The 13,196-nt window shown below is 40.3% G+C and overlaps 1 protein-coding gene across 1 annotated transcript in view; it reads left to right on the top strand.

The window, feature by feature from the left end:
- Positions 1-13,196, top strand: part of LOC139710296 (uncharacterized) — an 86,606-nt gene that overhangs the window by 65,721 nt on the left and 7,689 nt on the right. Inside the window, exons 3-4 of the mRNA XM_071622223.1 lie at positions 2,619-2,863; positions 9,371-9,481. Of these exons, the coding sequence (XP_071478324.1) occupies positions 2,619-2,863; positions 9,371-9,481 (356 nt within the window). The remainder of the gene's footprint in view (positions 1-2,618; positions 2,864-9,370; positions 9,482-13,196) is intronic.

The raw sequence follows: 13,196 nt of genomic DNA, 5'->3' as shown, positions 1-13,196 counted from the left end.
CGCAAGGTCAATTGGACTTGATGAATTTTTTCTGATGAATTGTCCTCCGAGGCGTTGACAAGCTGGCGGACTGCATCGTTATTACGCATTCAGTGGCAATGCATGAGATAATGCGCCACCACCAATGGCGACGGAAGAACTTGTCAAAGTGGATATTATGGGTAATGTGGTGGAAAAGGGCATGGACCAATAAAGGGAGCATTCAAAGAGGGAATGGAATAGAATAGGACTAATCTCAAGGGCAGTTGAAGCACATTGACATTTGACTTGTAGATGGGAGCATTTAACTCTCAACATGGCACATGGAAATTTTAGGACTTATGTCAGGGATGCACAGAAGTGGATTTACAATATGAACAGATTGATCACATTTTCAAACATTTTAACACGTTGTAGACTAGTCCTGAGTATACTCGGGCAGGTATCCATGAGAAATGCATGATATAGCAAAATCTGTTTGTCCTCAACAGCTTAAAGTAAATCCATCAACAGAAAGAGCAAAATAAAACCTCTCGAGTGATAACTCACATGCTTTTATACTAAATATTCTTGAATTATGATTAAAAATATCCCACATTTTATATCATAATTTTGTGAGCGATTACGTCATACATTAGAGATCCCGCTAGTGTGCGCACCACTCAATTCGTTAGTCGCCTCCCTGACGTTCGTTATTATTTTCTTTGTTTTATAGCAGTGAAAATTGTAAATATTTCAAATTAACCAAAACTGAATAAGCTCATTTAGCAATAAACCGCTTCATATGCAATAAACCCTACAAATTATACATTCCACGCTGTAACTCTGTGACTGCTGTTTCAAGCTGCCAAAATTAGTGTTACCATGTATATTACAGACACGTCACCAGTGGTAATGACAAGATTAGAGCAGAGATTAGGTGTGAGTCACTATTGTCCAGAATAATATGTTTGTTTCATACATCTGTCCATGTCTCATGTGTACATATGCAGAGAATTTGTACATAGATTTGGAGAATGTGAATGGCACATACAGTATGTGTGACATTGAAGTATTGTTCCGCAGTAAATATGTGTGTAATTGCACACATCCTTCTGAATAGCAAACCACACTGCTATAAAGAATAGGATGAGGCGACAGTGAAGCTGGCTGCATAACATTTCGACCCGCCCATCAATGGGCAATGTGACCACACATGCGGCATATACAATACAGAATATAACTGGTCGCATTAATGCTGCATACATTGTACGTGTGATGGATGCGGGATGAGATGAGTGCGGCCTTCCTCATAATGAGGCGGGGGCATTATCAGTTTTTTTTCTCCCCCTCCTGCTCTGAGGCTGGCTCGTCTGTTGCTATTCCCTACACCGAGTCTGGGCGGAGAAATTTTCTCTTTTCCGTCTTGTCTCGTGCACAGCTCTTTAGCAAGAATGTGTAGGTGTGATCGATGTGCGTATTCCTTGGGGGGAGGGGGGGGGGGGGTTGGTGTTAGCGCTTTGGAATGAAAGATGAAGGGAGTCGTCAGAGATTTAGCCTCTGAAAGCTGCAGTGTAGTCGCACTGAGAAATAAAAAAGGAGTCCCAATCATTGCATTGATATGATGGTGTGTGTTTACTGCATGCATGACGCAGGGCAACCCTTGAGTAGTGAAAGAAACCGGAAGTGATAACACAACGGTCGTGCTGATGATGCCTCGTTGGAATGTGCAACGGCCATTGTGTATAGTCAGGACATATGTCATGAGATAGTACGTCGATTATGTAGCATTCACATCTGTCATAAAGGATGTGTTATTGCTTTTTACTGCAATGCCCCTCAAATGGGTGATGGCTGGAGAATAGGAATGAATCATTCTGAAAGTATTTAGTTCATCATGATCAAGATTCAATGTTTGCACAGTGAATTAAACGACGAAGTCGAGTGTTCCTTCTCAAATTTGACTAGCTAGCTTAACTCTGTGCCTCACTCATCATGGGGCCCATTCCTATCCCCTCCCAACAATATAAAAGTTCAATAGCAAAATAAGTTAAAATGTGTTAATCCAACCCAGTTTCAATTCCATTCAATTCAAAATTTATCTAGAACCCTCTGTGCCACATTTATTTATTGCCCGTAAGTATGTGTGTGAAATATGCGCACACATGTGACTCACTTGCACAAGGTATTGTAAATTTATCAACAGAACACAAACTAACAAGTTATGCAAATATGATGGCGATATACAGTGCACTCCCATTATAATGAAAACAGTTATAACAAAATTCCGGTTACAACAGAGTAAAAATTCAGGCCGCAACATTATCCTCTCTATGTATTTTTATTGTTTATTTGTTCGGTTATAACAAAATTTCGATATAACGAAAGAAAATTGCCTGTCCCGAGGACTTCGTTACAATGGGAGTACGCTGTAGTGAAGTCAATTTGCAAATATCTTTCTTTTAACCCGTGGAGGACGAGTCCCGAGTATACTCAGGCAGGTGTCTATGGGAAATGCATGCTGTAGCAAAATCAAACCGTCCTCAACGGGTTAAAACAAATAATTCATATCACTGGCTAGGAATATGCATCTCACTTCAGAATTAAGTTTTCATTCATTTTTTTTCTGCGTTTTCTTTCTTCCCTCCATCAATCTCCAGTCCATGTCAGCTTTGCTCACTCCGGGACACACCTGGGTGTTGTTGTGCTGATCAACCCGTCGACGGAGCAGCTGTCTCAGGAGCTACGCAGCGTCCTCCTGCACTCCGCAGCCAACAAGCATGTGGTCTTCGGCGGTCACTTCGTGGAGGGGACGGGGGACTGGGTCCTCAACGACGACACCTACACCCTGCACGACATATCTGAAGTCTTCGGCGAGCCGGACGTCGATGCCGCCCTGCTCAAGGTACATCTTTTTGGGAAGGATGTCATCCGTCTGCTGCAGGAGCTTGTTTGCTAATTCAAGAACAGAGGAGGAGATACTGTTAAAGAAAAAGCATGCGAAGATTTTTACTTGTTAATTACCACTGTTAAATGTCTTGATTCTGAGGAATTGAAAACACATGAAACTCATCTTACCCTGCCCAGCGTGAAAAATTACTTGCAAGAAAACATCCATTTTTATAGTACTCTGACTTTTCGGCAATCTTGAATGAGACAGACTTGGAAGAAAACAAAGATAATTTTGAACAGAAAGTTGTCGTTGTTGCTTGCTGAGAGCAAAGCCACTCTCAAATTGCACCTCCCTTAAGGCCACCGCACACTACATGCTCCGACTGGTCTTAAAGTCTTAAGCCAAGCTGGGTCTTAAGACCAGTCGTACTACCGGACACCGCACACTAAACGACCCGACTGTAAAGCGCGCTGCGTGCGTTTGCATTTTGCTGCATTGTGAATGGTTGAAAGCTCACGACTGGTCGTAGAGATTCAACATGTCAAATCTCTACGACTGGCGCTAAGACCCAGTCGTACGACTAGAAAATGGCAAGACTGTGACGTCACACTTCTAGTCTTAAGGTCTTAAGACCGGTGAATCGGGGCAAAATCGTGTAGTGTGCGGCGGGCTTTATAGTCACTCACTTTAATGTAAGGTACATTTGGAAACGTAGCCAGGTCAGGGTTTGATTAGGGGATGATGTAGGAGGGAAATGAAGGAAGAGCCAGTGACAACAAAGAATCAGTTAGAATATAAATTTGTCCATCCAACATTTACATGCTACCAGAAAACTAGAATGATATTAAAAGCAATGAACAGAGAGTTTAATGTCTGTATGGTTTCATAACCAGGTACACCACCAAACCAGACTGTAACAAAGTGATCCACGTCCGCAGGACATCAAACACACAGCCAAAATACCACCACAACTGCTCAAAGAATGGGGGCCGTGGGGGGGGGGGGGGGGGGGAGTGGTTATTGATGCCACAAACAGCGTGTCTTCCAGGACTGACTGTTACTACTGTACAAGCTGATATTTTTGCGGTGGTTTTATTTTCATGAATTTCATGAATTGCCTTTGAACAGTGAAAATGACAAGGCACAAATATAAAATGATGCAAAAACTACAATTTGATTGAATATTATATCTTCAAAGAAAAAAAAAAATCAAGCAATGTCATTGCCTGATCGTGCACAGCTATTTACTGCTGTAGGTCTAGCATGCTGTGTGGACCACTACCAGGACGTGGCGATATCTTGGGTATAACAACACACTAGTACAGTACTTCAAATGCAGAACACACTACTGGTTTATGTACAAGGAATCAACTAGTAAAAACATTTCAGTTCTAGTATCATCACTTGTTATTTATTCTTATTTATAACATGAAAGATAATGTCACAATACCTACATGTAGACCCTCCCCATTGCAAACTGGATAACATGCAAAACTGTCCGACAAGTAGCAATTGGCAAAAAATATCTTTGCAAAAATTTCAGCGTGTACAAAACTTTCTAGGTTGCATCCCTGAGCACTTAGGCAAATGATACCAATTTTTCATCCTTAATGCCTTCAATTTAGACATGTTTGAAAACAAAAGTAAATGTGAACACCAAAACAAAACAGGAATAACCTTTTAGCTGTTACACTGCTTGAACTATAGGCATCTTGAACTGACATACACAGTCTATTTCTTCCCCAAAGATACAGATGCAAATTACAATCATTGAAAATCGTAGGTTTTGATGTCAGTAAAGTGTGGAGTACTTGATGTCTTGCAAACAACTTTTCACTGAAGAAAAACAAAAAAACTGAAATGATAATCATTACCTAGTGCCTATTATATTTCATAGTGTATGAGAAAAAAAAATACTGTGATTGTTTTGATTTTTTGATTTTTTATTTTTGCAGTCATGGTATTAGATAGCTCTGATCTTGGTCTAATCTAATTTTTAGTTTTTGCTTCTACCTTTGTCATGACAAGCAAGATATCCCAACTACTTTATGAAAGAAAACACCACCCATGCTTGCTACTTCTTACACCTTCCAAATCATGCTGTGTTTGAAGAAATTCAAGGCCATGTACAGGCATGAGTCATGCCACAAATATGGGGCTAAAATGAACGGTTGGGTTGAAGTGGAGGGGGAAAAAAATCCAGAGATAAGGTCTGTTTAATGTCTGGCATCGCTCTTTTATTTTTGGCGAATGATAACCCTCATAACCCTTACTGTGTTTTTGCTCGCCCGACTGGCAGGCACGATGGAGTTTTTTTTCTTCATGGATTGGCACAGATGACTGGAAACTACATGTCAATGAATAGGGATTACCTAATCCCCCTAATCTCTATCAGTATTTTGTCACCTTACCTTCCTGTTGAACTGATGAGGAACATTGCCACTTCCGAGTAGGCTTTGCTAACTTTACAACTCGGTCGTGTCTGGATGTAGTACTCAATGCTGATGAGAAGGCTGAGTAAGTTAACCCAATAAGCGCCTTGGCACAAAAAGGGTTAGGGACTATTGTATCTTGACAAGGAACTGACACTAGCCACACAAAGTATACATACAGACTTTGATTCTATATTTGCACTGCGTGTGCACATTAACCCCTTACATGTCATGTTCATGGGGTTTATACTGGAATCCAAATTCTTTTATTCTTAACCCGTTGAGGACGAGTCCCGAGTATACTCGGGCAGGTGTCTATGGGAAATGTGCATTGTTGCAGAATCAGTCTATCCTCAACGGGTTTTAAGTGAATGTAACTCTGGCACTGGAGGCCTGCCACCTTGACACTTGCTGAAAACTAACCTGTCACAGTAAGGGCTAATCCTTGATCAAGACAACTATCTGTGTGTATTCTGTTGAGATATTATACACGAGTAAATGGACATGACAGGTTTTATTCATGCAAAGCCACCCCCCCCCCCCCCCCCATTCACTCTCAGAGTGTTGACTCATGTTGGTTGTTTGCTCTTTGGTCCAGAAGCTCTTTGGTAAGGGGGAAGGAGGGGGTAAAGATGATCATATTGGTGTAGACTTTGACACATTCTGGCTGGATGGCGTGATTGTGGATCTAAATTCAATATTTGAAATCCATCCCGCATTCATGCTAAGGGCTCATCTTTTCATCTCTGTCTTTGTCTATGGTGTGCTTGGGGACACCCAGTAACCCCACGTAGGTGAGTGGTGGTCTAGGCGTACTGAAGATTGTATGATAAAAAAAAAAGATGATTGTAATAGTGTACGTCTATGTTTGCTCTGATAGTAGATGTGGTAGTATTTACCTTTCTCATTCCTTTTCTTGATAAGAGATGGCTCATTGGGATCAAAGATTAACCCTTTGTGCTTAGTTTGCCATGGCAGGCACACTGGAGTGCTTTCTTTGTGGATCGGTGAAAATGTCTGGAAACTACAGTAAAAGTGGTTTCTTTCGCTGTGGTTTTATTTTTGCGCTTTCGCGCTTTGAGGGTGAACCGCGAATTTAACATCACGCGAAAATGTTTTTGAACTCGTCGCTTGTACAACGCTATCATTACCGACCGCGAATTTAAACACAGGCAAAAAAGTCCGCACCGGTGGAAACCGCGAAAGTTTCTGTACGCGAAAGAAACCACTTTTACAGTAATTGTCAATGAGTAGAGATTACCTGATCTCATTAATTCTATCAGGTCATTAGTTACATTCACACGCAGTTGCCAAACTTGAAGTTTAGGTCGAAAACTTCGATGATTAGCTCCACTCTTGAATTCACAACGGGGATTCACACACACACCTAAAATTTAAGTTACAACTTACGAGCGAATCCCACTCAATGATTGCACCGGAAGTGCAGAGTCTTTGCTAGATGACCTTATGCCCATACAAAATAGCGCAGCTGGAGGTTGACCCAGCTGTGAACGAGAAACGAGGTTCACGCTAATTCACAAGCTCATTGATTATGGTGTCCAGTATAAACTATGAGTGGGGACCCCCGTGGCTCGTGGAGAGAGCGTAAACCCTAAGATGTCTCGTGGTTTTAATCATAGGCTAAACTTTAAGATTGCTAACTTTCAAGTGCGTCCACACAGTGCTAAACTACAAGCTAATCATCAAGAGTAAGTTTTTGACCTAAACTTGAAGTTTGAGAACAGCGTGTGAACCTAACTATTGTGGCCTTCCTGTTGGACTTGGGAGTATTACAACACCTGAATGGGCTGTTATAAACAAACCTTTGAACTTCGTCAAAGTAAAATAGATAAATAAATGCTGATGAAAATACTTGGCAATTAAAGAATAGGTGATTGGGAACAAAGAGATTTATTACCACATTGATTGGGAAATGTCCTTTCACAAATAACATGTCTCTGTATATAAAGGGCCCTACATTAGCAGTGGCCCGGGCCTGGGGCCAGCTAAAACTGATGTTGGGCCACCAGATTTCCGTAAAGGCTATCTTTTGGTGGCATGATCGGGCACTTAGAATTCAAAATGGATTATTATGTTTCCTGTTATGAGCAACTATTTTTTTTGGAGGGGTAGCCTACCTTCAAATATATTTTTATATATTCATACATCCATAGGATACCTACATACAAACATGCATAAATGTGGACATGGTTAACACATAAAGTCTTCAGAGTAGCGCTGATGCAGTATGCTTGCTGCCTGCAAAGAAAGTTACCACGATTTTGATCAAACACATTGAGGAAAACATCCACTCACTTTAGTCTTTGACAACACTTCATGTGAAAAAGAAAATGTTGTTATCATCATCTCTTTGGGTTGACAATTTAGAAGTATATTTCCGCCAAAATTTACATGGCATTATCAAAAAGATTCTGTTAATTGTGTGTTGTTGGTTTTTTTTTTAACGGAAAAGATACATTTCAAGTTTTGAACTGTGCATTGTGAAGTCTGTCTCTGAAATGTGACTGTAAAAGTCGAAATTTTTGCACATTTCGCAAAACCAGAAACTAGCATGAAAATTAAAGCTCGCGAAGATTTTTACTTGCCATATGTTCCAGTACGTAATGTCTTGAATCCGCAGGATTAAAAACATGCGAAATTCATCTTACCCGGCCAAGCGTGAAAAATTACTCACTGTCGCACAGAAATATCCACTTTTACAGTAGAACAGCTAACAATACATTCAGAAAGCAAAATATGCTACTGTGGGAAATTGAATCAACTTTGGAGGGAACAGTGTCCTTGCACTTGTTTTGAACAGGGGGTGTAGCGGCAAACAGGAAAACTTGAGAGAAATTTGTTAATTACTCTGATTCATGTCAAGGAGAACTCAAGTCAGCTATTACATGGTACGCAGCCATTTTTGTCAAAACACAGAATCAAAGCCAAAAAGAGAAAATACAAAATGTGAGGCCTTTTGTTTGAAAAAACAAAACATAATTACCTCCTCAAAAGAAAACAAAAGTAAAGATTTTTTTTCCAGATTCTTTGAATGAGACTTACAGAGAGTAGGTGCTCAAATGTTGATGCATGGCTCCAATATTTTAAGAGTTTATTGAGCAAAAGACTTGGCAGCTTCAACAGGTGTGAAGTTTTTGAGGTTTTGGCAGCTGCCTGTAGGGACCAGGGACCAAACAAGAGGAGAGGGGGGGGGGGGGGGGAGGGAGGGGATGGAAGATGGGGAGTTGAAATCAGGTATCGAGGGGAGACTCCCCCCCCCCCCACCCCCCCCCCCAACCTTAAGGAAGTGACTGTCACTGTGTTCTTGGCACGGGGGTGAAAACGAGTCAATACTCACTACGTGATGACACCACCACCTGACGTTGTGGAACACCTTGATGGCACAAGGTGTCCTGTCCTGAAAACAATTGCATTCGCACCTCTGTTTCAACTTGAAGTGATCAAAACGCTTCTTGAAATTGAGATGTGTGGCATAAGCTCAAGTAGTGTTCAGTGGTTTCATTCTTGCATGTGACATGGAAAAAAACAACTCTTCCCCTGTACCCCCCAAAACAACAACAATCAAACAAACAAATCTTGTACATGATTTAAACAATGCCTCTTCCATTGCAAATGTTTGGAGCTGTAATATACACCACATAGGACTGTTTCAAGTGAAGGCAGTTATTATGCATCATTTTTGAGAAGCTGAACTTTGCAAACTTTTTCAATATGTGTAAAATACTGTGTTGTTCCAAGCCAGCAACAGAATGACATCTGCCAAATGTTAGACCAAATGACTCCTTTACTGAAATAGGATTAATTACAGAATTCAGTGCATTTTGAATGAATTTACAAGTGCTCAATATTTGTGATTTCTCACTCAAATCTTGCAGTATGGTCAAGATGCAGTTAGTCAGGAGATGTTTGTCAGTGGTGCAATCCTTCAGATTTTCTTGTTGATTGTCTGCGAGATTCCACAGAAAGAGCTCTACTACATTCAGAGGATTGGTGTGGGTTGAGTAATGTGAATGCTGACTGAATTAAGTGCAGTAAATGTCACATTTGTTTCTCCTCCTCCATGCAGGTCTCACAGGATGAGAAGCAGACGCTGTGCCTGTCTGGATGCCACTGGTCCGCAGCTGCGGTTACCAAGCAACCCTTCAGCAAGAGTCTCAATCTTGCCATCAATCCACAGGTGAGGGCATCGGCTAGCCTATTAACACACATTTTCCTTCTGTATATAGATAAATAAAGTCTTTATTTGCTGAGATGTGTGCATGGCCGTACAGATTCACTTTAACCCGTTGGAAGACAAGTCCCGAATATATTCCGTCAAGTGTCTATGGGAAATGCGTGTTGTAGCAAAATCAGCCCGCCCTCAATGAGTTAAAGAAGTGCCACAATATGGTTCTGGAACATTACACACATGCTGACACAAAATGAAAGCAACAGTGCAGAAAATCCCTCAGTGCTTGTGCTGCTGCAATTCACCCTCAAAATTTCGACGAAGAGGAACTGAGAAAAAGAATCAGTTTTAAACACTGCCTTCCTGAACTCACCTCAAGGGAACCCTTATGAGCTTCATTAGCAGTGTGGCACAAATGTCTGGAAGCTTAAAGGGGATGGCTGGTAACTGATCAGTGGGAATCAGTGGGAATGCTGGGGGATGATTGTTCCAGTCCTTGTGGGATTCGTTTAAGAGTACATTATATATCTATTGTTGTGTGAAAATTATTTGCTTCAGAATGGTCTCATATTCAAGTAATGTGCAGTTTAGCATGCCTGTACAGTGACGGGGCATTAAACTGCACATTACTTGAATATGAGACTGTTCTGAAGCAAATAATTTTCACACAATATTAGATATTTAATGTACTCTTAAATGAATCCCACAAGAATTGGAACAATCATCTCCCAGCATTCCCACTGATTCCCACCGATCAGTTACTAGCCATCCCCTTTAATTGCCAATGATTAGAGATTACCTAATCCTCCTGACCCATATTTTGTCACCATGATCTGCCTGTTGGACTAAGACATATTGCTACACCTGAGTGGGCTTGCTAATCTACAACTAGGTCAAGTGTGGATAGATTGATCTGAATGCTTGATGAAAAAGCATTACAAGTTAAAGCTAAGTGCCTTGGTGCTTTAACCCTAAAAGGGCGGGGGGGGGGGGGGGGGTGAATCAACCCCCCCCTCGACATTTTCCGCACCTATTCTGCCGCGCGATTTTTTTTTTACCGCGCCGCTCGCTGACTTTTTACTTTCAAGTCTCTCACATCTTATGACACCATTTTCGCGAAAATCGGACATACCGTTGCGACGCTGCATGACTTTTTATACATGCTTGTCAGACCAAAAATGGCTCAAAAATGTGATTTTGTGTACAAAGTCTATGCAAATAGATTTTTCTCACCTAATTCAAAATGATATGATTATTTTCACTTTCAATGGCTGAAATCAATTCATTTTTGCATAATTATGCTTGAAATAGGTTCTGTAATAAATTTTGAGGAAAAAAAAGAGAAAAAAAAGGTCGAAAAACATAGAAATGCATAAGAAATTCATAAAACAGTAGAATACATAAGAAATTAAAGGACAAGTTCACCTTCATAGACATGTGGGTTGAGTGAATGCAGCAATATTAGTAGAACAGATCAGTGAGAGTTTGAGCAAAATCGGACAATCCATTGAAAAGTTATGAATTTTTGAAGTTTCTGCTCAGTCACGGCTGGATGAAAAGACTATTATAGCTTGTGATGTCACATGAGTACAATGATATAAAGAAAGAATAAAGAAAATTCAACATATTTCCATTTTTCTCGCATAGCAAAAGAACACTCGACTTCTCTCTTTCAGAAGGCAGGGGGAATAATATTACCCTTAACATACATCAGTAGCAAGTCGAAAAACTGCACTTTATTCAAAAAGTAAAGTTTTGTAAATTCTCTTTTTATTTTCCTTATAAAGTTGTACGCATGTGACATCATACACTGTAGTAGTCTTCTCTTCCAGCAGTGACTGCGCAGATAATTAGAATATTCGTAACTTTTGAACGGATTGTCCGATTTTCCTCAAACTTTCACTGATGTGTTCTAATAATATTGCTGCATTCTCTCAATCCTTATGTATATGAGGGTGGACTTGTCCTTTAACTTTGATACCAGACTTTTTCTTCAAGGACATTGTTAGGAATGCTACAAGGAATATTGTGACCCAAAATTAGGATGCCATTAGCTTTATTTTCTGAATTAGAGCAAAATTTATGATTTCACGCATATTAATTAATGTAAAATATAAAGAATGAAAAATTCAAATTTTTCTTTTATAGTATGATAGATTACGCGACAGGTAATGTATGTGCCAATTTTCAGGGCGATTGCGTGATCGACGGCCGAGATCTGGGGGGAGGGGGGATTTGAATCAACCCTCCCCCGGCCACAGAACAAGCCAAAAAGCGCGGCCTGGTTAGGGTTAAAGGTTAATGAATAGAGCCAAGTCAAACAAATTGAACAGTGGAGGTTTCATTACAATAACACTAGTAATGAAAATGGAATGTTATGCTTTGTCATGTTTTTTTTTCCACAAATCAGGGATATTGGCCACAACAAAGTATGTTCAGTAGGTATTGTGAGAAGCCGTGATTCGCAAAAGTAAAATAAACCCCAAAGTTTTTGTCTGCACAAGGCGTTGAATGCCAGTACAATGCTGTATACCATCATGCCTGGCAATTTGCGAAAGTTTCATGCCCCGAAAAATGCAGTTGGCACCAATTCACAAAAGTGTTATGCCACATAAAGATTCTGGTTTTACAGAATGTTGAAGCCCCCCCCCCCCCCCCCCCCCCATCTCCCATTGATTTGTTTGTGGTAAAGTATCAGAAGTCACAGTGTCATCAATAATTTAGCAGTTAGAGCAACTGCCTCTTTCAAACTTAGTATTTCAGTCCAAGAATAAGTTCATGCCAAGCTTACAATCATGTATAAAGAAATCACATCAACAACAAATGAAATGGAGTAAAGATGTGTTTGGATAGCCAATGGAAGATTTGTGAGGTGATGATATCAATATCTCAACTAATTTGTTGACATATATTTTTAAAAACCAATATCGTTGTCATGTAAAACATGAATGATATAATAATTTTGTGTTTAAGTTATATATTGTACAATATATTGTATTTGATTTTAGATTTGTGTAGCATTACATACACACCTATTTTTTACACATTTAATATGTTAGATTAGAGAAAAAGAGAAAGAAAGAGAAGGAGGCAGATTATGTGAACATGAACAAGGAATCAGTTTTCTTTTCAATACATGTGAACTACATGTATTCTGGGCAATGTAGCATTGTTGCCCACTCTGCAAGTCTTCTCATGGCATGATAGGATGGAAATGAGCGAGTTTGGCTCGCTGGATGACAGGTGGGAAAAAGGGTTGGCTACCTGACAAAGGCAACAAGGCTACTTGTTTGAAAAGTTTACCATCATTCAGCAAAAATGTTGACTCACTCTTCTGGTTGACAGGCAGGTGCTTGCATTATGTGGTTTCACATCTTTTCTTCTTCTTTCTTTTTTCCCCATGTGGGTTGGCATGCAGCTCTGACTGATTGGCGGAAAATTCAGTTGACGTCTCAAGACATCAAATAAATAAACTGATGAAATGAGGATCAAAAATAAGCTTGGGCTTTAGGGACTCAAGTTCCCTTAACCTGTGGAAGACTAGTCCCAAGAATGCTTGGGCAGGTTTCAATGGGAAATGTGTGTGATAGCAAAATTAGCACACATGCACACACACACGCACGCGTGCGCGCACACACACACACACACACACACACTCTAGCACTCATGAAGACATGTATATCTAATTTCTTTTTTGTTTATCCATGTATCACAGCCAAATCTC

Source organism: Diadema antillarum, unplaced genomic scaffold (genome assembly GCF_040938485.1).
Source record: "Diadema antillarum isolate AM-2024a unplaced genomic scaffold, OU_Dant_1.0 seq00001520_RagTag, whole genome shotgun sequence".
Lineage (NCBI taxonomy): Eukaryota > Metazoa > Echinodermata > Echinoidea > Diadematoida > Diadematidae > Diadema > Diadema antillarum.
Note: the sequence above shows the minus strand (reverse complement) of the source record. Positions and strands in the feature narration are given on the sequence as shown.